At 40.3% G+C, this 26362-nt stretch overlaps 1 protein-coding gene across 1 annotated transcript in view; it reads right to left on the minus strand.

Annotated features, from left to right (window-relative positions):
* STMN2 (stathmin 2) overlaps nucleotides 1-26362 on the minus strand; it is a 42984-nt gene that overhangs the window by 11858 nt on the left and 4764 nt on the right. Inside the window, exons 2-3 of the mRNA XM_054818446.1 lie at nucleotides 2783-2878; nucleotides 1986-2158 (exon numbers count right to left, since the gene is read on the minus strand). Coding sequence (XP_054674421.1) covers nucleotides 1986-2158; nucleotides 2783-2878 — 269 coding nt within the window. The remainder of the gene's footprint in view (nucleotides 1-1985; nucleotides 2159-2782; nucleotides 2879-26362) is intronic.

Here is a 26362-nt window from a genome sequence, read left to right on the forward strand (position 1 = left end):
ACAGCTGCTCTACATAGATTGAAAAGTATGATAACAACTGCCATGCTGGATGTCAGAAAAAGTTTGTCTGGTTTGTCTAGCAGCAGAAAGTGGAAGATGCTTAGGGAAAGTGAAGACGAAGTTGGGCAAATCTGCCTGGTCCTCTCCTTGGAAGATATAGATATATATGTATGTAAATATATGTATATATATAGTTTCCTAGCTTTCAGCAGTCGCTAAGTTACATATTTTCTGAGCCAGAGGTTGCATTCATAAAATCATTTTCTACAAGGTAGCGCTCTATCAATTTTGCTAGTATCTTTTTGAAATAAATAATATTTTAATAATCTCTGAATAGTCTGTGATAACAGATATAGCTTGATTAAACAACACATGAAAAGGTGATTCCCTCTCTCTGTTTTGAAATTGCTATCTGATGCTTTCATTGAGTGTTTCTTCTCCTCTGGATTGCGTGAAACAGAATATAATTGTTCCTATTCATCTTCTCATTACCGTTCATGACTTTGTGGACTTCTATCTTATCTTCCATTTGCTGTCTCTTTCCAAGCTGAAAAGTGGACTATTTAATTTATCTTCTTAAGGAAGATGTTCTGTTCCTCTGATTGCTTTTTTACCCTTCTCCAGACTATACTCTTTTGCAGGCCAAAACTGAAGGCAATAGTTGAGAAGTGGGAGCACCAGGGATTTTAACAGTGAGGTAATGAAGTTTTCTGCTCAGTTCTTTGTTCCTTTCCCAGTTGCTGCAATGCTAATATGTGGAGGATTTTGCCTATTAAAATAACTCAGTTATATGTTCATTCAGAATGAATACAGTACCAAGGGGAAGAAATGGCAGGTGTCTGTATTGCTATCACTGATTACCAGTTTATTGCATAATGAGTTTTTCTTTAGGAAGAAATGAACAGTAATGAAATCAATGAAATTAAATCTCTGGGACATTCAATTTATATTTCCCACTAAGTATATGCATAATATCAGGCTTCTTAATTGCTGCCATTTCATTCTGTGTCCATATCTTTTCTTGAGTATTTGTACTCAGTACAGAGGCACTTCACAGATTCAGTCTTCGGGGCATATCATCATTTGGGTGTGTGAAAGCTCATGCTTCTGGGCAGGTGCAAGTGCAAATGCATATTCCTTTCACATACAGTCATGTCCTTTTACTAAAATGAATACTTTGAAAGATGTATTTATCTGAAAGCTCTTAAAGTAAATAAAGACCTCTGCAACACATTAGTCACGGTGAAAACCAAATAAATAGTGAAGTTGTGCTAACCTTTGTGAAGAATGTGTAACAACCCTTCCAAGCCCTATTTGACAAACTTACTGATTATGAAACAGTGTCAAAAAGGAAGGAAAGACTTACTCTGTTGATAACCCCACAAGACCAACTTCCAGCACTATTCATATTGTCTGCTAGAAATGTCTCTCTTACTAGCTGTGTAACTATTGCCTTCACTCAAGTGTGTGGTGAATGATCCAGAACGGTCTTTATTCAGGGCTGAAATACCTCTGTATTGCATAAATAAGACATTTAAGCTGCCTCAGGCAGGCCTTGTGAGTAATTTCCATGGGCACTACTAGGAGTCAAGATCTGGTAGCCCAGACAGTAGCCGTTTGAATTGCACATCCATCTCTTAAACTTAGAAGGATTGCACTGGTTTTTGGCCACTCTTATAGATGCTCTGAATGAACCACTCACACTCACACAGTAAGCATGCATATTTGAACCCATTTGGGTTTCCTATCCAAAGCTATCTGGATTTTGTGACTCATACTTCCCAAGCATCAAAACCAGTGAGGTTTGTTTGCAAGCTGCTGAAAGAAAATAAACTCATCTGTTTCTTTGCACATGTTAATAATTTTTGTCTGTGCAGGCCACTGTGAGTTGGTGATGGCAATGGAAAAAATACCAACGGATGGGAAACTTGGCTATTATTCTGTACACTAAGTCAGGTCTAATTACTTTTTTTAAGGAAAGATACCTTTCTCCTCTCCTCTGCAGCCTCCAGCTTTTTCTGGATCTCCTCAAGAGACAGTTCTTTCTTCTTTGGAGAAGCTAAAGTTCGTGGTGCTTCTGAGACTGGAGATGGCGGCTTTAGGATCAGTTCAAAGGCCTGGCCCGAGGCACGTTTGTTGATTTGTTTCACTTCCATGTCTGCACAATAAAGTGAGAAATGGTAAGCCCTTCAATACCTCAGCGGTATTGAGGAGAGAAGCAGCACAGACGTTAGTGTGGGATCAGAAGTACAGACAGAAGATTTAGCATCTTTGCCTCGGGCATTTTAAATGCAATGGCAGATTATGGGCTGAAAACTGTTCTCAGGAGAAGTACATTCCATTTTATCTGTAATAGCTTAATTATACCTTAATCTCATAAAGATACAAAAGTACAGCAGTTTTGGAAGCTTATTGGGGTTCTGTGTCATTTCACACCCCGTGTGAGCAGTGCCCAAGCTGATTAGTTTTTTAAGCATGCTTTCATCTTTTCTCGGTTTCCTTGGGAATTATGTCAGCTGTGAAGAGCTGTAATTTTCAAATGGGTAGTAGGAAAAGTAAAGCTCAGTATGAGAGGGCTAGCTTTAAGAGTTTAGGAACAATATCCAGCATCACAGGTAATACACAGGTAATACAAAGATAATAGCCAAAACCAGCAAACAAATTGTTAAATCAGCAAAACATCTACTGACTAACATTATGGACTGGGACGGTGAACTGAGTCATTTCCCAGCAGTAGCAGATTATCTGACCTGCAGGATGATTTCCAGAGAAAGTCACTCACCATCATATTTATAGATGTTCATGTTGCGAGGTTCAGGGTAAAAACAGGAGCAGATCAGAGAGAGCATGGACAGCTCCTTCATCTTTTCCTTGTAAGCTGAAACGAGAGACCACGTTAGCACGCTTCACTTCCCCAGCTCCTTCTTAGCGAATTTCTGACTGAGGTGACTGGCTGGGGACCAGCAAATCTGCTCCATCACCCACCAGGCAGATTTCTTTAGCATATTTACATTCACCTATTTCTTCTGAACGTTGAGCCTTTATCAAATCACACGTGAGATGCTCGGTACTGCAGAGACTGCTTCTGATCTCCTAAATGACCTCGGCCTTGGTTGTGATGCAGACAGTCCTCTCTGGTTTATAGAAAGTTAATCTAGCTTTAGCATTGGAAGAGTGCCATGACTTCACTCTCTCCTGGCAGGTGGAGAGACATGAAGATCTTACAAATTCTCTGACGTGTCCAAATGCAATTGGGAACAGTTCTGAAATGCTGCCCATGTGTTGTCATAGGCAGATGCTAAAGACATTATCTGTTACAAATGAAAATGTCATCCAGATAATTAAAAATAAAACCAGAAAAGAGGATACATTTATCAAATCCTTTGCATAATGTCCTTAATATGCGTAAGTACTTGAAACAAAGCTTTACCTTCTTCACTTACTGGCCAAAACATGTTGCTTCCATACTCAGGTTTAAAGTATATCAGCTGATGCAATAAATACCCTTGTAATTTACCTTTACGGTGTTACCTTTACTGACTTTGTAAGGCCTATAGGCCCCAGTCATGGACTGAGGAGGAGTTGGTCTAGAAATGGGGATACCAATACCTAACCATTAAATAATGTTCTGCGTTCACCCTTTCTAATTGTTATCATCCGTAAGCAGGAAAACAGTCTTGTATCTGGTCACTTGGCAAGTCAATGACAGAGCTCAGACTAGAGCCAGCTCCTGAGTCCTGGGGCAATACCCTAGTCACTGCACACACTGCATAAAGTATATATGTTGAGGGGAGGTGCTTTAAAATTCATCTTGGCACACACAAACCCTGCTACTATCAAAATCATATCTACAGAGACAGACACACTTGGTGCCAGCACGTGAAAAGATGGCTTAAAATATAACTGTGGATGAAAGTATTGTACTTAATAGATTAGACCAAATTAGAATCATAGAGTCATAGAATCTTTAAGGTTGGAAAAGACCTCTAAAATAATCAAGTGAAACCGTGAACCCAACACCACCATGTCTACTAAACCATGTCCCAAAGTGCCACATCTACATGTTTTTTGAACACCTCCAGGGATGGTGACTCAACCACTTCCCTGGGCAGCCTGTTCCAATGCCTGACCACTCTTTTGGTGAAGAAATTCTTCCTACTATCCAATCTAAACCTCCCCTGATGCAACCTGAGACCATTTCCTCTTGTCCTTTCCCTAGTTACTTGGGAGAAGAGACGAACATCCACCTTACTACAACCTCTTTTGAGGTTGTTGTAGAGAGCGGTAAGGTCTCCCCCCAGCCTCCTCTTCTCCAGGCTAAACAACCCCAGTTCCCTCAGCTGCTTCTCGTAAGACTTGTGCTCTAGTTCCTTTACCAGCTTTGTTGCCCTTCTCTGGACACACTCCAGCATTAATCCTTGATGTTACTAAAGGAAAATTAGACAGCCCTTTAATCTTCAAATTGTGGATACCTATGAAATTGTCATTCAGCCATGGATGCCTTTGTGCTTTTTGAATTTGATTTTCCTACTCAGGAAGGCCCCCGAGGCTGATGAGGGCTTGAGAGCCTTTGGGTGCAGCTCAGAATGGTAGTATTTGAATGACCCATCAGTTCAGAAATGGATTTCTAACTGCCAGTGGATGATTAATTAATCTAATTAAGCTTTGCATGGGGGTCTCTAATAATGGACACTAAATAACCCACCTAAAGGACATATAGCTTTTTGGAAACCATTGGTGAAAGCCAGCATCTCAGGTCAAGAGTGTACTTGAGATTTTGCCTTCTGTGAACTGAGGTTGTCAAGGAAGAACTTGGACTTGACAAGTTTTTTTTGTTTGAAACATAAGTACCAACTTGCAAGGAATAAGTCAAAAATCCTTTGAAGAGACAAATCATGTCCAACTTATGCCTGTTAATAGTCAAACATAATGATATGTTCATTTAGGCCTCCACCCAACAAAGCATTTAAACACATGCATCATTCTAAGCACACAGGTGTGATAGTCCAGACTGTCCTTTGAGAAGGGCTTGCCCAGCCAGCTGCCCACACCACCAAAATTGCATCCTTTTCAGCAGGGAGGTTGTGGAGTGGGAGCTCATGAGACCCTGCATGCTGCCTGGGAAAAATTCACATTGATGACACAAGCTGAATTCTTGTATAAGCTCTGCTGTATCACTGTTACGATGTTTAACTTGAAATATCTTTATAGAAAGAGGTATGCAAAGCAGTGTCCTAGGAATCCAGCCTTTTGGGGCCATTGTTATTATTTTTTATATTTGCTTGACATTAAATATGTCTTGTTTTCTAACAGCATTTAAAACAATTAGTAAAAGTTGTTTGTTCTCCCAGCCTGTCATCTGCAAACCATGGCTGGAGAAAGATAAGAACGTGCTCAGCTCTTTTTCCTTTCAGCACAATAGCTGCACTGAAAGCACGCTGGCGAAATGATCGTCCTATTTCATTCTGGCCACTGACAGAATTAGGGTGACTTTCTATGCTTTACAAGCATTACATTTTCTTTTTTCATGGTATTGATTTAGTCTCCATTTGCCCTAGAAAGTCCTTCAACTATAGCTGGAACTTGTCTTGAATACTCACAGCAAGTTCTGGAGGCTGCTGCAACCCTGGGAACCAAACAACCTGCCGTGCTGACAAAAACTGTCTTTCCTGTTGGAGACTTTAGGGTGAGGTCCTCAAAGGAACTGAAGACCTACACACCTCCTCAGGTATCCAACATCAGCATTGTGATGACTTGTGCCTCTTGACCAGGCAAAGAACAGCTTATTTGGCAGCACTGAGTAGCAGGAGCCCTGCGTTGCTCAGCTGTCATTTCCTTAAACTGCCACACATTAAAAAAAAAAAAAAAAAAAAAAGGCAGCAATGTTAGTCCAGGTAATGGTCTGACTAGAGTGGCTGGCCCATGTCACACAAACAGGGAGATAACTGTGCTTTCCCAAATCCTGAGGAGTTAGTCTTTTAGCCATGGAAGCCTGTTCTCTCAAAAAGAAATGTTTTTCTATTAAAAAAGCAGCACACTTAGGCCAGAAAGCCAACAGCACAGCATTTATGCAATCTGCACAGGACCTCTTATGTTAACTGAAATAGGCACAAAAATTATGTCTTATAGTGGAGCTTTTAAAAACCCTTGAAGACAAGCAGTGATTGCAACAAAGTTTATTTTCCAAATGTGTTTAAACTGGCTTGCTAATTATATAGCTCCTTGTGCAGTCATGTAGGGTACATATCATTCCATTAACTGTGCAAGTTAAATGAAGGAAAGTAAATGATGGTAATCGTAATACTACAAAAGCTTTGATAAGGAAATTGCTAGGAAAGAACAATGTTGACAAAAGACAGCAACAGAATCTTCTTAGTTATATCCAGCAAGATTTAAATGTTTAGATGCATTAAAACCTTCTAAGTTGGGCAAGAGCAGAACACTGATTTTTGCTAAAACCAGAAGGGAATTCAGTGTTAGCAATTCTTGCAGTTTTGCTGTGAATAGCCTAGTATTTACAGGTCATCTTAATTTCTGAAGCTGTGTGATTATTGCAGAACCTCATCTATTTTTTAAAAAATAAATCCTCATATTCAGAGTTGCAGAGAAAGCCTTAGAAATACTATCTAATGCCCCTAAAAGCTTTGACAGCTTCAGAGAAGAAGAAACTCAGATAGCTTTGAAACTCAGGAATGCATGTTTTTTTCCTGAGTCCCAAATGCACCTTAATATAATTGTTTTAAGCCAGTCTCACCATTTTCTCAAACCTCAGGCATTATTTTTAACAGCTGTGTTTAGAGAACATTTCCATTCTCTTTCTTTGTGGGCTCTTTGCTTGATGGTCCAGGTAAGATCTCCTGGAGGCTTTCAAAGGTGCCAGTGCTACATTCGCATGAGCAAGCAGGGAAGCACAGCAGGACTGGATCTCTGGGGGGAAACAATTCTAAGGACCCTATGCCCATGCTGTATATATTTTGGCAGTCTTTTCTTTAGACTAGTTTGGTCCTATGGTTTGAACAACCATTAATGCCTGGAGCATAGCAGATGTACTACTAACGCACATCTTCTAGTTTCATTACCTACCAAGTAATCATACAATCCTAGAATCACAGAATGGTTTGGGTTGGAAGGGACCTCAAAGATCATCCAGTTCCAACCCCCCTGCCATGGGCAGGGACACCCTCCACTAGACTGCGTTGCCCAAAATCCCCATCCAACCTGGCCTTGAACACTTCCAGGGAGGGGGCATCCACAGCTTCTCTGGGCAACCTGTGCCAGTGCTTCACCACCCTCACAGTAAAAAATTTCTTCCTAAGATCTAATCTAAAACTACTCTCTCTTAGTTTAAACCCATTCCCCCTTGTCCTGTCACTACACTCCCTGATAAACAGTCCCAGTTTGTGCACTCTGAGATTGCTCTGCAATGTGAACCAAAGCATGGTCAGCTGGGGTGTTTTGATGATTCTCTTTGAAAATACTCTCCTGATCTCGGATAATATGCTTATTCAGATACATCCCATATTCCTCCACTAATGACAAAAAAGTAGTCCATCGCCAGTCCTGCAGCTCACTTGCCCATTGAGTAAAGCTAATAGGGAAGAGTGCTATGACTGCCGTTTGAAGTCAGCAACCACTTGTTTGTTGCTGGGAGAAATAGGAAGACTATGGAAAACACTGGTAAAACCACCCTGTCTGTTCTCATCTGTTATCCAATAGCTATAAGGAATTTTTTTTATAGTTTACACTGCAAAATGAAAATCTGTCCTGACTGACAGGCTACAGGCAATTTGGGTCACATTTTGTTCCTTGGCAAAGCACAGCTAGGACAGATTGCTGTGTCACAGCAGAGACCATTATTCATAAGCAAGACTATTTTTAACACATGAAAGCAGAGAGATAAGTGTAAATGTTAATTATAATTAACATCTGATGAAGGCAAATCTGTTGATTCCTTTTGCCTTACTGAATCCAGTCTGCATATAATAAAGTGTTACTGATTTTTGACATTTCAAGACCCACTAGCCAGCTAGGTCTTGAAGTTCTGCACACCTGCCAGGAAACAGAAACTGGCACGTTGCCCATGGTCAAAACGTGCAACCCATACACGGTTCAGCCCCATGTTCCCTTGCCAGGCGTCTGTGAGACAGCCAGCTTCCTGAGAGTGCACTGAAATCCTGCTTTGTGTTCTGCTTTGGAAGAGACTGCAGGAGTAAGAAATAAGATTAGGTGAAGCATGAAACGCAAGGTACAGAAGACCTACCACAGCCATTCTTTACATTGATTTCTCACGGATGTTATTGACAAAGCAGTTTGTTACAAATTTCACTTTGTTAATGCTCCCTTTGAGGTGCTACAGGTTTTGGTTGTCAATGCTTTAAGTCACAAAAAGCCATGTCATTTTGTGAACACCAACAGGCACACTCTGTTGGCCAGTAATTTTTTTTATTTATAATCCATTTTAGTAGCGTGCTGCATGCTTTTCTGTCAAATGAAATGGTGTTATATGATCATAACTGTAATTGTTTCCCCGTAGCTGGTGGGATATTTGAAGAAAGCTGCACGATGAGTGCTGGTGAAGTGGTGAACTAGGATTGGGACTAGTACATGGGACTCAGGGGAGTAAAACTCAAGATGGGGCATGAGTGATAGGGATTCTACATATAATTTAATTTTTGGCACTCATCTGAGATATACGTATGAGTCTGGGATTCACTTTAATTAATGCTGGTCATCTAATATTTAAGACAGCTGATTTGCAGCAGTCATGAAAGCTTTCTTTTTAGTCAATGGAGAGATAAGGACCACCAGAGACTGACTGGTCCCATTTCAAGACAGATGTCTAAGATAAATGAAAGAGGTTGTCTTAAGGCCAATGAATCTCCCTCCGTTGTCAGAAAACCTGAGGATGTTTATAGGCTTATGGAGTCACCAGTGATGGAGGCAATGAAAGCAAAAGTGCATGTAGTGAATACATCTCAGCCATCCCTTATGTTCAGTCATGAATGACATCTCATTTTGGTGGTTCACACAGATGGGGCTTATTTTGTGACTGTCTCTCTGAATGCAAAACACTGCTCAAAAGAGCATTTGGTGTGAGTCCATCTTGCAACCTTATATACACGTGTGCTTTTCCAGTTTCCTCAACAAAAATAAGTGTCCTGGTTTCAGCTGAGATAGAGTTAGTTTTCTTTCAGCCAGTACAGTGCTGTGTTTTGTATTTAGTATGAGAACAATGTTGGTAACACACTGATGTTTTCAGTTGTTGCTAGGTAGTTGTAGTGTCTACGCTAAGTCAAAGACTTTTCAGCTTCTCACACCCTGCCAGGTGCACAAGAAGCTGGGAGAGCACAGCCAGGACAGCTGACCCAGACTGGCCAAAGGGATGTTCCCTGCCATAGAACGTCATGCTCCCTGGATATAACTGGGGAAGCTAGCCGGAGGCAGGATCACTGCTCAGAAACAGACTGGGCATCAGGTTGGTTTTTTGACTTCCTCATGTGGTGAGCAATTGCACTTGTGCATCACTTGTTTTACTATTATTATTATTATTATTATTCTCTTCCTTTGTTATCCTATTAAATTGTCTTTATCTCAACCCATGAGTTTTTTTTCCATTTTCCTCCACATCCCCTTGGGGGGCGGTGAGGGGTGAGCAAGTGGCTGTGTGGTGTTTAGTTCCCGGCTGGGGCTAAACTACAATAATGTTGCTTTAAATTGTCCTAACAGCTCATGAGCTCAAAGCAAAGGCACTCGAGATGAGGTGGACAGAACCGCCTCTTTAATGCCCTACAGTGCTCACCTGTTCCTCTGCTGGGAAAGGTGGCATGGGCCCTCACTCACCTGCGGCCATTCTTTGGTGACAAAGTCTTTTAAATCACACTTTTCATATACTGCAATGCAGTTTAATAAAGAGACGAGTATAGAGTTTTGGTCATGTCCCTTGCCCCTGAATTTTGTGATATTTCTGTACCTAGACCATAGAGGAAGCAGGTACTATGAAAAGGAAACAAGAAATAGGCAATGAGGAAAAGAAATTGTGAATTATTGAGTTTCCTCTGTCAACAGTGACTCTAGCATTTCCTACCATATGTCCAGAAAATGAGAAAGAAAGAAAGAACTTGGACAGATCTAATCTGATTTTGTGGCAACTGAGAGTTTTAAAAAGTAGTCTTAGGCATTAATTTCTGTAACCTTCATGACCATTCTGAAGTCACTAAAGCTACCCAGGTTTTGGCAGAAGCATTAGCAATTTTATTCTCTCCAACAAGAGATCCTTTTAGCAAACGGCTTTAAAATGGCTTGGGATGGAATCAAGCACCAGTGTCATTCATAAAAGCACAGGGTGGCAGTGAAATCAGGCAGCACTGTAGCATCAGTTTCTCAAAAGACAAAAAAAAGATGCAAGCAACAGATCTGACCCTTCAGCTTCCTATTAAGACCGTGTCAAATTGTACCAATGAACCCTGTCCTCGAGTGCAAGCCCTTGCATGCCACTTCTACAGCATAGTTCAGGTGGCAGCACAGCATCTGGCTGGAAAACCCATCCCAAGGAATACACAAGCAGCTGTTTGCTTATGCAAGACTGTCCAATAGTGATTTTCTTGCATCTACGGTGTGTAGATGCAAACACATGCAAATGTGCAGATTAGAGGGTGGCAGAAGTCTGACTGAAAATTGCCCCTAAATCTACTGCTTAATCACCGATCATGACTATGGATTTTTGGACTAAAATGGACTACTCCAGACGTCATGTCTATAATTTTTACTTAATGTGTGTGATTGGATTCAAATATCTTTGTTCACTTTATTTTCTGATGTCAGAATGTTAAGATGTGAAGTTACTATTTTGTATTAATTCAATTTATGTAATTTTCAATGCTGAAGCCATGAGAAAATCCCTGAATATTATGGTCACCTGTGACATGAGTTAATGAGACTATTTTGTCAGGCTAATGCAACCGCATTGTCAAAATAATGGAAGGTTTTTTTTGAATTTGGAAACAAATAATCTTGTTATGGTTACTCAAAACAAACAGTGATGCAGATGCTTTGCCATAGTCACTATTAGAGAGTCTTGGGCCAGATTGTAATGTCTGTTTAGAGAAATGAAAACACAAACATTTCCTTCCATTGTGGAAGGAATACAGACGTGTGCCTGTTCAGAGCTTGTCAGTGCACTCAGAGCCCTGATTGATAGCATCACCACATTGCATGCTGGTGGAACCGTGGGAAGAACAGAAGTAAGCCAGACAAGAAAGCTATGGATAAGCACCTCCTTTTCCAGTTCTGCAGAAACTAGTCCATAGCAATGCCAGAGCCAGATGCTACACTCTCTCTTCTCAGCCAACCCTTTGGAGAGCCAGTGCATCACATCAGCACGAGGAAACTCTTGGTAGTTCAGTTCCAGCGGTCCTCCAGGACTGAGGGGAAGGCAATGGAGCCTAATGCTAATACAGAAGTCTGTGGCCCGCCTGAAATCCATTTGAACATCAGGGAACTTCAGCCAGGGTGAAAACAAAAATTCCAGAGATATTTTTTTCCCAGAGGGAGATGACCTCCTTCTTTAAGGTCTGCCTTGACTTTGCAATTTTTTCAAGGCATCTCCTCCATATTTCTCTCCCTACCTCCACACCCCATCTCCCTTCCACCAATTTTCTTCCCATTGAGCTTTTTATGTGGGAAAGGATGTGAGCTACTAAAACAGACTCTGTAGACAACGGAGAGGACGAACAGTGAGGAAAGAACTCAAAGGCTATAGTACTTCTAAGACAGCTTTATTTCCTGATGGTTAACTAAAAACAACTGTTTAATTTTTTGCAGTGAGAAGTTCTACCCCTGTTCTTCATATGGTTTGGCAGCATCCTAATGTTTAAGATGCTGAACCTATGCCTACCTTCACAAGAGGCCATCGCAGCCATTGATAGTTCCTGATACACTATTATCATCTAAGTGGGAAAGTCATGTAAGCATCAATAGCTTGCAAGTCTTTAAGGCAGCCCCATCCAGTAATCATTCTACTATCTTCTGTCTCCTGTATTCTGTGGAAGCACAAAAGACTGTGGAAATTCAGCTATGGGATGATGTGAGCCAAGGAGATTTTCCTGAATGTGAACTGCATGGAAAACCAAAAAGGGAATCGGTGGTAGCAGCTGCACCAGGAGGAAATAACCCTGCTTTCTTGGCTCACCTTACCTGCTTGAGAACTGTTGTTGGTTTTGTTACATACACGCACACGGGGAAAACAGTCTCTTTTGACTGGCGTTGTAGCAAGCTTGGCTCTGTCATGTCTTATAGAAAAATGCTCAATTTTACTTTTAGTTTAGGACTACTGACAGAGTAGTAGAAATGATTCTGCACATATCATTATGGGTTTGATCCTATCATTAATTTTCCCATTCTTAAGAAAAATCCCTATCCACTGAGCTATCACTGAGAGTCTTACATGAATGATTTAAGGATAAAATCTTAAGCCCTGGAATTTTTGAATGGATGGATTTGCTGTCTGTGATTTAATGATCACTATGCGTTATGCATTTTCTTTGCATCGTATGCCTGAAGGGGCGTCACATGCTCTTTTTGCCAGCACACAGAGCTGTTAAACTCTTTTACTTCTGAGCCAGAACTCTTTTACTTAAAAAGCCAGATATTTCACTCCAAAACTTCCACTAACATGACTTTGAAGATCTCCCCTACTAAGCAGCACTGACCCAGAATCTCAGTCTCCACGCAGGCTAAAAGCAGTGTTCTCAGGAATGCTGATGTTCACGTGTGAAGGCCAGAGAAGCAGAAGGCTTCTCAGTGACTTTCCTCAACACACCAACCCCAGCCCTGCTGAACACAAGTTATTTTGTCTCGGCATTTCTGAGATTGGGGCTACCACCTGTACTAACCTGCCATAACAGCAGCCCAGTAGATTTTGCCTCAGGACTTCCCTGCAGCAGGACAACCCCCAGATTTATGATCCTTCCCTCAGAAGTGGCTGTGTAGTGCTTACAAGCCCAGTGAACCATGTCGTTTCCTGGTCGCAAAGCTGTGGTGCTTGGCCTGGTCCTGGGGCCGCGCTGGTGGCTGAAGCACCAGGGAAGGATGTGCAAAGGAGGTGGAACTTCCTCAGTGTCCTCGTAACAGATAACAAGCGAGGTGTGGGATGGACTGAGTTAAAGCTTGGAAGGACAGAAGTTGCAGACCCCCAGGTGCCTGCTTTCCCCCGACAGCAGGTATCGGTCACCACAACGGCAGCGTGCTTACAGCTTTCTGTGTGCTGGCGATCCAGGCACTGGCTGGGAAGTGCAATTTCGAGTCCCTGTGTTAAGCACACTAGTTTCCCCTGGAGCACCCAGCAGTCGGGCACTAGGCTATTGGAGATGGCTGCTGTCTCCCAGCACACTCTTAAGGTCATCTCATTATTGTATTGAGAGCACACGTGGAGGTCCAGCTGAGATCCGCACTACTTTCTGTACAAACACGTTGGATGCGAACACCCTGTGCCAAAGAGCTCATGGTGTGAGAAAGACAGGCAAGGGATGCTGGAGCCGGGGTGGGAAATGATCCAGAGGTGAAAAAAACTGCCTCAGGTCACAGACCAGCTCTGTAGAAAAGCTCTGTAGAGGACACAGGTCCCCGGATTTCTGGATGAGCGACACCTCTGTTGGCACAGGCTGTGTCTTCAAGAGTGCTGCAGACAGTATGGGTGCTGGCTGGTGAAACAGCCCCTTGAGTGAGGATACAAATCGAGTAAGATGAAATAGAATGGCAATGGTTTAGTTATACAGCCTACTATGATCAAACAGCATCTTCCCAAGGTATGAATTGTGCTGTGGGTTCTGTTTTAGCACAGTAACACTGGGTTACTAGAGCAGGGTGTGACAGAGCTGGCTGCCAGCAACTCTTTCATTTTTCTGAATCTCACCCTCAGCCACGTGTGTTTGGAACAGTGGCATTTATTCAATTTTTCCTAATGATCTCTTCAGAGGCTTCCACTGACTTAATTTTGCATCACCCTGATCCCTTTATGTAGGCTCTTTGAAGACAAACTCTTCCTGGTCTTGCATCACCCAGCCATACATCATCACTGACTGCCATTGGATGTCATTTTATTCCATGGCGGTCTAGAGAGTAATGACATAATCCTGGCATATTGACAGTCTTTGTAATTGAAATTAGAGTTCTGCTACTGTTTCTTTTCATCTGGACACAGCAGATCCTTTCTGGACTTTTACTAATATTATTTCAATTATGTTATGAAATCTCTCCTCCTCATCTTTGGACTGAGATTACAGTCAGATTGTTTTAAGAGTCTTATTGAGCTTCTCAACAAAGTCAGTTTTAGGAATTACCCACATGTTCTGAAAGCAAGTCATTGATACAGCATCAAGCAAAGGAATGGCTCAAAATGCTTCAGCAAAGCAGGTAATTAAGAAAGAATGGGTAAAGAATGCAACTTTTTCTGTTTTCATCATTCAGGGAGTCTCAGCTGTTGTGGAGTACCTCAATCAAAGGAACAGAGCTGCATTGCTACCAGTTTCCATTAACAGAGTCTGTTCCTTTCCATTTGGACATGCTGGAATGTGTCCAAAGAAGAGCAACAAGCTGGTGAAGGGTCTAAAGAACAAATCTTATGAGGAGCGGCTGAGGGAACTGGGGTTGTTTAGTCTGGAGAAAAGGAGGCTGAGGGGAGACCTTACTGCTCTCTACAATACCGGTGTTGGTCTCTTCTCACAAGTAGCAAGTGATAGGACAAGAGGAAATGGCCTCAAGTTGTGCCAGGGGAGGTTTAGATTGGATATTAGGAAAACTTTATTCACCAAAATGGTTGTCAAGCACTGGAACAGGCTGCCCAGGGAAGTGGTTGAGCCACCATCCTTGTAGGTATTTAAAAGACGCGTAGATGTGGTGCTTAGGGACATGGTTTAGTGGTGGACTTGGCAGTGCTAGGTGAATGGTTGGACTTGATGATCTTAAAGGTCTTTTCCAACCTAAACGATTCTATGACTTTTCTGAGATCAGGCATACACGTGGTTTTAATAGAAGTGTAAGTCAGATATAAAATCTGACGTTTTGATAACTCATATAGGGGTTGTAACCACAACCCTCCTTAATACACATCCTGTGCCATTCCAAAGTGCAGATATCTTTGAGGTCTTCCAATATTTTAAAAATTGTGCTTTGAACTGATGAAAGCCAAAATATTAGCTAGTCATAACTTAAGGCTCAGAAAACAATAAACAATTTCAATTGCAAGGTGCATTTTTTTTTTTTTTTTTGCTTTAGGCAAAGAAAATACTGAGGGCAATCAGCTAACTAGACATTTGTGTTTATATTATATAAGATAAATGCAATTATAATTTGCAGTAGGGTTGGACTCTTCATCTTTATATTCCAGTAATTAAATGTATTCCTTCCTCGCTGAGTCATTTCACTGAGTGCAGCACCTATTGCAGTTATTTTCACACCATAATTATCAGGAGAATCCATTTTAGAGACAATATGCTGCTGTGAGGGCTGTGGAAGGTACCCCTCAAATTAATCATTTCATATAGCCTAGAAAACCTATTTAATAGTGTCTGAATAGGAAACACATGGAAGCATTCATTATTCAATTTATATATATGCGTACACATAAAAATTTATATTTATAAAGCTTTTCTGAATTCATTTTATTGGTTGATTTTGAGCAATCTGAATGTATTTAATGTACTTAACCCAAAGCCAAATATGTGTAACTGCATCTTTATGCTACACATTCACCCCTACTGGCTGCCATGACTACCAACTAAATGTCAAAATGCAAAAGACAATGAAAGGAGACAGTTTGAAAAATCCAATTTTCTTCTGGGTTTTGAATGGAATTTTAATTTTGTGGGACATTTTAAAATAAGGATGTCTCATCAGTTTGAATAAAGGCATTAGTTTGCTTTATGCACACAACTGCAAATGACATATCTAAGTAGATTACCTAAAAGTGAAGGGTTCCTATCCTTGCAATAATACAAACAATGGCATAGACATTATAATTGTGCTAATTAACAACAGTATTTTAAATTTGAATGCCAGAACAAAATAAGGTCTTAGTAAATGACTTTTAAGTTTCTGTATAGATCTGTTTAATATTAGAGTTTGCCTGTCAACGTAACTCGTATTTGTGGAGGATTTTGCTTTAAACCCAGGGAGGTGTGATAATTCAAACTGCGTTGCAGATGCCCTGATGCTCTGGTTTATACTCTGGTGATTTATATCCATGGCTTAATTCCCTTTTTTCATGACAAAGACTATAGAAATTTAAATGCTTTTAGACAAATTTAAGAGTCTACTCAATTGGGTATATGTGGGAGCAAGGGACTGTATTTATTTAATTACAAGATATTCCAAAGGACTGAATTTCTGGGTTTAGAGAAATTTAGTCCCTAATTTAGGAAAATCTCCCTATGCAGGAGGCCTATCAAGGGTGTGCTTATCTTTGGAGAAATCCTCTGGTTCAAAAATAATGTCTTTAGGTTTTGAAGGACTTTGAAAGCACCGCATAGAGTAAGCAAAAATGACAGCAACTCCCTGATGTTGATACAAAGCAGATTCTGTAAAACTGATCTATTCATTGGGCATTAGCTCCTAACAAGAGGGTAGCAGTATGACTAGGAAAAGTATCTTTTGGCAGGTCCTCAAATCTAGAAACTGGGGCTACTCCTAGAAATTTCAGTGTTCGACATGTTCACCGTGAAAATCTATTTTCACAACATTTAAAGACATAAGATAATTTTCTTCTAGTCTTCTAGCCAGTCCTAAAGAGAGTACAAATGCCCAAGTGAGATTTCAGATGATGTTTCAGTGTCTGGCTATGCAAACCCATAACTGTTAATGCTGAAAGATGCAATCTAAGCACCAAAACAGGAACGAATATTAGGGCAGTGACTTTTTTTTTTAAATAAACTTACAGAAATAAATTCAACATACGTAGGATGGCTCTGAAAGTCTCACAAGAAGGGTTTTCTTGTTATTTCTTCCACCTTTCTTTTAAAGGGGTCACATTGGGAAAATGGAGATAGGAGGCCGGCCAGAAGCAGAAGTGCGTGTGAATCAGCATGAGGAGAGGTTGGGTTCACTGCTTGCTGAAGGTATTTGGTGCTCTGGAGATGCACCTGAGCTACTGCATCCAGTTTTGGGCCCCCCAGTTTAAGAAGGACATGGAGGAAAAGGTGAAGGTCCAGTGGAGGGCTACCAGGAAGGTGAGGGACCGGAAGCATGTGGCCTGTGAAGGGTGGTGGAGGGGACCAGGTTTGTTTAGTTGGGCAAAGAGGTGGCTAAGGGATGATATACTATCTGTTTACAACTATTTGAAGGAAAGATCAATGAAATGACAGACCCAAACTCTTCCAGATAACAGAAGAAAGAACAACAGCCACAAATCGAGGCTTGGGAATTTATGAGATCATCCGTTCGGGAGCTGGCTAGACAAAGTGGTGATGGTCCTTCTTCAAGCAGGAGGACAGGCTAAATGTCCTTCCAACCAGTTTCTCCATAGTTCAATTCCCAGAGAGCGCTCAATTTCATGTGTGCTGTTGTGGGAAGGAGGGCTTGCTAGCAACTTACAGCCCCAGCTCCACTCCTCTTTGTTATTCACACCTTTTACTGCTTGCTATCCCCCCAAAAATGCATCTCATCTCACTGGCCCTCTGCACGATTGCTGTCATTCAGGATTTGTGCATTAGCTGCAGACTCTTGGTGAGCTCACTCCCAGCACATTACAGAACCAAATCCCTTGCGCTCCTTTCCTGGCTCTTCCCTGAGCCTCTCGCTCCCTCACTACCCTCCATCCTACCTCCTTGCCTGCCAAAGAACCTCACGGTTTCCTTTTGCCATGTTACAAGAGCACCTTGTTAGGGTAGCACCAGGGAGAGACCCTAGCTGTTGAGCTGCTGGACTTCAGACGTGGCCATCACCATAGGCCACTTCCCCAGTCATCCCACCTCTTTTGAAATGCAGTCTTCCAAGTACCCTTTCGGATTTGGTAAAAACTCTCTCAGCATTTAAGCTGGCTTGCAAAGCAAGCAATAAGCTACACAGAATAGACACAGGCAATAAAAATGATACATAAAAACAAATAAAGAGAATTATTGTCTCTATTCTTTTAAATTTTGGCTTTGCCTCACTGGGAAGATTTTGTACAGCTTGCGGAGTCTAAATGATCATTTAATTCTTGGAACTGCTGCAAATAAAATAGCAGCCTGGTCATCAGTGAGTATTCACTTATGTAGCACAACAAATTTGGGGTCTCTGCAAGTTTTGCTGTTGAGCAAAACTATAAAATCGTATTGGAAATAGAGCACGTGGATATAAATCTGCCTCTTTTAAACAGAAATTGGCACAATTGAAAACATTTATATAGGTCAAACTTAAGACCTAATCCAGACCACAAAAGAAATCTGAGAGATTTATTTAGTTGGGCATTCTTTGCTTTTTTTTTTAGTAAAACTGATTTGGGCAGTGACAACAATCAATGGAGCGACTTGTGTGAAGTGATGCATGAAATTTTCAATAAACTTGACTCCTGCTAGGTGACAAGCATTTTCCAATTTGTCATATCCTTTCTTAATCTGATAAAAAAATACATGCAAAGCATGTATGCTAAAATAAAGCTTCAGCTTGAGCACCCACTGAGCTGTGACCAGTTATCAGTGGTCATCAGTGCCCCGTATAGAAGATATGGCCTATGTCCTGCATCATTCTGCTGTCATGAATTTATCCTAACTCCCAGTAAGATTAATCACAATAGGTTGAAATTTTTGTCAGTCCTGATCTTGAGCTGATTAATACCGCTTCACTAGCAATCAGATCATTCATGGATGAAATCCCAGTTTTAAGTCAACTTAAAAGTTTTCTTTGACTTTGGTGTGTTTAAGTTAGATGCTTTCTGGGGGGCTTTCTAAGATGAAATTTTTGAGCTATTCATCACATGTCTGTTATTCTGTGCCTTTTAGATTTTTCTGTATGATCTTTAACTAAACTATCCATGCAGCTATTATTACTAATTACCTGATTTATACTTCTACTGTGGTATCCCGCCATGTCTTTATGCATATATTCAAACATTTGATTGCCTCCATTAAGAAAATAATGATACCACTCAACAGCATATTGCTAAAATTTATCATAGTTAAGCATAGATTATAAATATTATTGAGTACTTTAATCAGAAGATGTGTAAAATTAATGAGAAAAAAAGAAAAATAAAGAATGACAGCCTCTTCTTTGAAACCATGCTGATGGTGCAAAGAAATTAGTATATTATTCAGGATTTATTAAATTGGCTGAGAGAGAACATTTGCTGGTGGGATATTTTTGTTACAATTGACACTATAATAAAACTAGAACAAGAACCACCGGTCAGAGGAAGTGACCAGTATTTTAGGTAGCTTTGCTCAGATTTGTGTAATAGAAACACATTGATTTTTGAAGATGTAAAATTAATGCATAAACATCTACGCTGTAACAATTTATATGGACTTTCTGTAATGTGACTGCTCCCAATTAAGTCTTTCATGATCCACCTCTGTTTTTCATATCTTTCTCTTCTCCTTCCCTCTTTTATACTGTTTTTCAATATAGTGATTTTTTTCCTGTTCTGAAATATTACTGAAGATTTCTAGAATTCATCTGCCCTGCCAGTCTATTTATCTCCTCAGTAGCTATCTACCTGTCTATCTCTCTGTCTCTCGGTCTCTATCTTTCTGCAGTACTGGCCTCCACTTACACAGAAGATTATCTTGATGAATTCAGAGACGCCTCTCTGCTACTAAACTAACCACATGAGGAGTCGATCCCTGCAGAGATGCTCCATTGATTTCTGTGGGGCTCTGGTGTGAGGGCATTTGGCTCATTTAGAATAAAAAGAATCTTCACTTGCAATAGCTATATTTTTAGGGCACTGTGGACCTGCATATCCCAGCATTGACAGTCTGTCATTAAAGGCAAATCAGAACTTCTTTTACACTCTTCAGCTTGTCTCTTATAACAGCCGTATCAAACTTCCAGGACTGGCTTGGCCATCACATTTTTCAATGTGTTCTAAAAGTAACGGGAATTGGAGATATCCAAATGTCAATGTATAACAGCCTGTTTTTCTCTTTTGTTGTATAATCAAATCCTTTTTCCGGTATTAAAAAGTATCTTTTCCTGTATAATCAAATTCTCCTTTATTAGTGTAGCTGGCTTTTATATGACTTTTCAAAATAATAAAGGAGATGTTTCCTTCCTAAGCTGCTGATTCGGGAGATTTACGGGGGGGTGGGAAATGGGTTCATCAGACATAAATCAACATGGATCTACTACCATAGATTTGCACTGGTTTAGGATCTAATTCCAGCAAGATTAGGGTTCCTGGCCTTTTCACATCTTAGCCACTTAAATGTTTGACCCATACACTACAGTGAGCCATTGCTATTTCCCATCTAATGCCACCTTTTTTAATTCCACTGCATTGGAAAATATGGGAGTCCTCCTTCCACAGAGTATGACTTTGTTAAATTACAACAATTTGGCCTACAGTTTTCTTGGCTGGAGGGCTGCCTCTTGCTGAATTTTGGAGAAGCTTTTAGCAAAAATCATTTCACTATTTCTGGGAAGATGACTAGGGAAAAATACATAGCTTGCACGTGGTAAACTAAACAAGTGCTTATTGTATTTGTTTGAAAAGCTCCAGCATTTTGTGCCAGGAAATCATTCCTCATTTGAAAAATCTGCCCAGGCCTGGCCGTGGAATAAGTCATTGAAATATCTGGTTTCAGGCTTTAACCATGGCTGGGAGAGACATGTCTGAGCTTTAAAGCCAATTTCTCTGAAGACACTTTGTGCTGGATATGACTGATTCCACGCGGGCTGAGACTGATGCTTCAAGCACTGCTCCTCCTGGTAGCTGTGGACCAGAGGAGTGCTGGAAATTGGAAAAAGAATAAAAAACAACTATCCCGTGGTCTCATTTCCTCCCCTTCTGGCCCCGCAGAAGTATAGAGCATTATCAGAGGGAATAGGCTGTGGGAAGGGTCGAGAGTTGGATCTGCCTGGTGGAAGAAATTGCAGAGAGCAGATGAATTATAAAAAAACCCACAAAAACCCAACAACGACAAAAAAAATGAAGTCAGTCAAGGGATGGCATCATTGAAACTGGATGAAAAATGAGGGTGTAACTGTGACTGACTGGATGAATAGATTGGGTTAGGAAAATGAGGGGAAGGGTACCAAAGAAATGGACGGGAACTGGAAATTTGCGGGTGGTGGGGACGGAGTAGATGGGAAACTCTGATCTGCATGGCAGATTGTTCAGAAGAAAGTTCAGAGTCTATCTATCTGAAACATAAATCTTCGCGACTGCTAGCTAGGACCTTCCTCTAAAGTATAAATGGCACTAAAAGACCATAAAAATATTAGAGCAGCAGTTCAGGGACAGACTGATGTCAATCTGATACAGTATTCTGTTTCTGGATACTTCTTCTTAATTTTTGTTTTAATCTAGGAAATTATATCCATATAACTACATAGGAATGTATTAAATGTAATTTTGTAACCTTTGTATTGTAGTTTGCTCCTGTCTGCTTCTCTAAATGCCTTGAATTTTCTGCCAGGGTTCATTATTTATTCATATTATTGCAATTTTTTATCCTTGACGGTACTGTTCACATCTTTCACGCAGAAGAGATCAGGATGCCAGCAGCGCTGGAACGTCTAGAATAGCATTGGCAACCTAAGCAAACTCATAATTACAATTTTGTAGAGCACTTAAAAGTACCTCTATCATGTTTAATCCTGTTTTTCAGGCCTCCCATCACTACAAGGTAAAACTCTTTCAATGTTAATCTAATGCAGCAAGATTCCCTACGTAAGATATTTCCCTTCTTAATGTTTCACTGCAAAAAATGTGAATGCACGTCAAAAGGGAATAACTTGAATCTTCAATGCAGATTAAAATAAATATCTTACTATAACTTCTTGAGAAGTCATTATTGACATTTTACTTAGAAAATAATGTTTAGAGGTTGAATGTTGTTTCCTCGGCAAGAAGCTATTTACCTTGAGAACAAGTGTTTTGTTGACAAATATTAAACATTTCTTTTTTTTAAACTACAGTGAGTATAGGCTTCTTTCCTATCGACAACATATAATATTGAAAGCTACCTGACTGCAGTCTTGACAGCATAAAAAAATATCTAAACACATAGAAAAGATACTAGCTTAGAAATAGTCTTTTTTATTACATCTACATAATAAATTGATTATGTACCTGGAGACAAAGACTGTATATTCAAGTGACAATAAACATGACTGTGGAGTGACATCAGTTGCTCTTTCTTTTCACAGGAATGATGTAAGAAACAAATATATCAAAATAGTTAAATCTGATATTTAGTAAAGGCTAATAAAATGGGTTACAGAAGTGAACTTCACTTCCAAAAGAAGTCTTTGAAAAAATATAGAGCTTGATTCATGCATTCATTTTAATTTAAAAGCTTTCCCAGGAGCATGCAAATGTTTCTTAGAACTCCATTCAGGTAACTGGAGGACTTCCAGTACAAAAATACTAGTAGAATAAAAATTTTAATCTTTACCACACTTTTATACACAAAATATAGTTCAAAATTTCTGTGCGTCTTTCACCTGGCTGTGGTCTCTACAGTGTTTTGCGATGAAAAAAAATAACAACTGTAATAATATTAGACACTTCAGGGAGCCCTGCCAATGAAATCACACTGGGAGCCATCGTAGTGGAAACCAGAGGATTAATCTGAACATGTGTGTATCAGAAATCTTAGGCAAAAAGATGTTTGTGTTTTTAATAACTTTAGAAAGGATCAAAAATAGTATCAAGATCAAAAGTTAGAGCTACATAGTCATTTAGTGATTTGTGAATATATTGACATATGAAAAACTTAAACATTAAATAAAAAGTACCTTCAGCTAGCTTCAGGTAAAGCATACCTTAGCTTAAGATAAATTCTCAATTTGTAGACTTCTACACCAATCAGTAGAATAAAATACACACATCATTATTTTTTCTTTACCTAAGAAATTCCCTAAGGATTATAAAAAGTACCTGAATAGCACAGAAAGCTAATACAGCTTTAGAAGGGAAGTTGCTCTGTTTCCTAATCTGATCAGTATGGATTTTTGCAACTTCTATAACATCAGAGCATTGTTACACATTTCCATGCAGTATGGGACATAACCTCACATCACAACTCTGAGGTAAGTATATAAGATTATCCCCATATGTCATAAAATGACTAAAGGACAAATCCAATAAAGGAGCTAGGTGCCAAAAATGATATTTAAGAAAAATTCAGGCTTCTAAATCCAAAATGCAGATTCTGTGAATGCCTGCACGGCTGCGGAGAGGTCATGAAATTCCATAAATACCACAATTCGTACTCTTCAAATTGGTGGTGCTACTTTTTTGTACAAGCAAGGGTGCCTCAGAGTTGAAATGTTTAATCCCCTAACATTAGGAATTGGGTGTTCTTCCAAACCAGTTCTCATCCCCTGAAGAAATCTGTGTCGCCTTTTTCCTGAGAGCATGTGGCACACATAGATTGGACAAGGTCCTTCATAAATGCAGAGGCAGCCACTGCTTTATTTTAAAATGTAGCTGAGGGGAAAAAGTTGCTGGATGTCTTACTCCTGCCCTTTGGGACAACTGTCTACAGTGAGCATCTTCCACTGGAAAATGCCAGAGCTGGGTTCAAACTCTTCCAGAAAGGAGGGATTCAAGCTGAAGGGTCCTAATTGCCATCCAAAGAAACTCAAGTTTTATTTTCTGCTCCCACAACTGTTTCTATTTTGCTGTATCATGCAAAATCCAGTGATGGTTCTATAAGCCAAGGCTTCCCAGTTACTAGGTGAAGGTCATCCCGCGTCCTGTGTGCTCTCTTGTCCTCTCTCCAGCATGATGCTCTTCCCACCGGAGGGTGGGAGGGCTCTGGTGTTCTCCAGTGAGGGAGGACACACAGGGACAAGGGCCACCACATCCCAGCGCCACACTTGGAGGCCAAACACCATCGGTTTGGCTGAGGGGGAGGAGTACACCCATTGCTACCTCTTCTTCCTCCCACCATGATGGTGAAGACCAAAGCAGGGCTTCTCTGCAGTGGCAGGTAAATCGCCCAAGGGATGGTTGAAGTCTCACCATTCCCTCCTGTATTTAACACACCTCATCACTCTCGGTCACTGAGTGATGAGTACATCCACGCTGGGCAGACCTCAGCAATGTGTTGATGGAGGTACAGGCACACCTGTATCCCACCACAGGTGTCTTACAGCTTTACTAACTCTGTCCTCAGTCACCTCCCTAAACTAAACCACCTGCTTGGGGCAAAATTGGTGAAACCCCCCCCCCCCCCCCCCCCCAAAACCCACCAATCCTGTTTTGTGATTGTACATGTGAAGGATCACAATTTCTCTACACAATAACTGCTACAACAGCGATGAGTTTTGTGTATTAGAATGAGAGCATAAATTATAATTTATTTTTGAACTTCTTGGATTAGACAGCTACTCCTACAAAAAATAACATTTTTAAATGTATTCAGCAAAGCCTAATGTTTCATGTAGATGCTGTGTATCAGTTTAACAGCACAACCTGGCAGAAAGAGCTTAAAATCGCTTCATTGGTTAAATTGCGTATTAGCAGACAGGAAAAAGAAAAATGTAATAAGTGGAAGAGAAAATGAAATAATTACAGAGCAGCTTTGTATGCTGGTATTGCTCAGACACAGAATGTCTTGAAGGTTTTGTTCCTAGGGGCCAGCATTTATGCATTAGTCCATTTTATTGACTGAGGATGCAGGTCTCTGCAAACTGAAGTCTCCAAAGCCTTTTTTTTCTGTTTTTTGAAAAGCACTGAACAACTAGAGGAATAGATACTGCCTGCACTGCAGCCATAGGTGCCCAGCACCTTTCAGGATCGAGATAATGTGTCTCAGGTAGAACTGCTGGCTGATGTTCACAGGGGCCTCACACTTCCAAGTGGGATCAACAGTATTTTTAAACTGAATGAAAATCAACAGCACCTCAGACTGTACCCACAGAATTCATACCATGAGGATTGTGTGTAGTCTAGAAAGAATTGTGGATAGCTGCCATTCCTCCAAACCATCTATCAGTTTCTGTGTCCCCATGGGCTAAGGATTGTGCTGAGGCCAGCGGCTGAACTCCATTGGCTCCAGTGAGACAAGACTCATTTGCAAAAATTGGTTCATCTATCATCCATTTTATGGATACTGCTGAAGAAGACATGTTCTCTACAAGCCACCTGATGACAGCAACAGTTTTTGTTTATAAAGGTGACTCGTATGGAGAACATTGGATTTTTGAAGGCGGTTACAGCAGAGGTAAGTAAGGACTGCTGGGTCATGATGTGACATTTGCTCCTCCTTAAAGCATTGGGCAGAATTACTGAGAGTGCCAGGATAAAGGGCTTTGAAGCCTGATAACATAATTTGAAAGACGAATGTAGTCAGTATATATGCAGCCTGGGGGGAGCACAGTCTGTGAGAAGACTTGTTGGAGGACTTCACTTCCAGATGTGGTGTTGTCCACTGGTCATCGGGCTAGGAACCACCCTCGGTCTCTTACATTCAAGTGGTGGCTTTCTTGCCCTATAATCTTTAGCAAAGCTTTTAGTGAGTTAATCTTCCAACTATATCAATTATTCGGAGTGACACCATTTTAGGATGCCTACTTTAAGACACCTAGGGCTTGATGTTTTTCAAGAGTGCTGAACATCTCTTGTTCCTTTTGACTAGGAACTAATCAGGTAGTTAAATTAGACCTACATGAAAATACTGCACAGGTCAAGTACTGCCCAGACCTACCTGTCGTGGGAACCCTCTGATCTCTGTGTTTCAAACTACATAATAATGCCTACTTCTCACAGAAGGCTCTTAAGAGAATTAATTAGATAATTTTGTACAGTCTTTGAAGGCTAAAATGCTATCTAAATATATTACTGGATATGAGTGTTCTCTCTTTTGTAATGAGTTTTTTTTAACTAGTGCTCTTAATATAAAAATGGAGAATTCTTTTCTAAAGAAATTAATATAAATGTCACCTGAGAAAAATCTAACCATGAGGTTAGACTACACATATATTTATAGTAAAAAATAGGTGTGAAAAATGTGATCTAGAGAAATGTACTATTGTAGTACAAATATCAAAGAAATAATAATTAAAAAAGTATCCAGGCTTAATTAATTAAAGGAAATTCAAATTGTCAAAATCAATATGAATGAATTACAGGAATACATTATTAAAAGGGGAAGCCTTTAGTCTAAATAGCGCTTATATTGGGGGACAAATAGGTGATGGAGGTAAGAAAACATTT

The sequence above is a fragment of the Grus americana genome, chromosome 2 (genome assembly GCF_028858705.1).
Source record: "Grus americana isolate bGruAme1 chromosome 2, bGruAme1.mat, whole genome shotgun sequence".
In the NCBI taxonomy this organism is placed as follows: Eukaryota; Metazoa; Chordata; class Aves; order Gruiformes; family Gruidae; genus Grus; species Grus americana.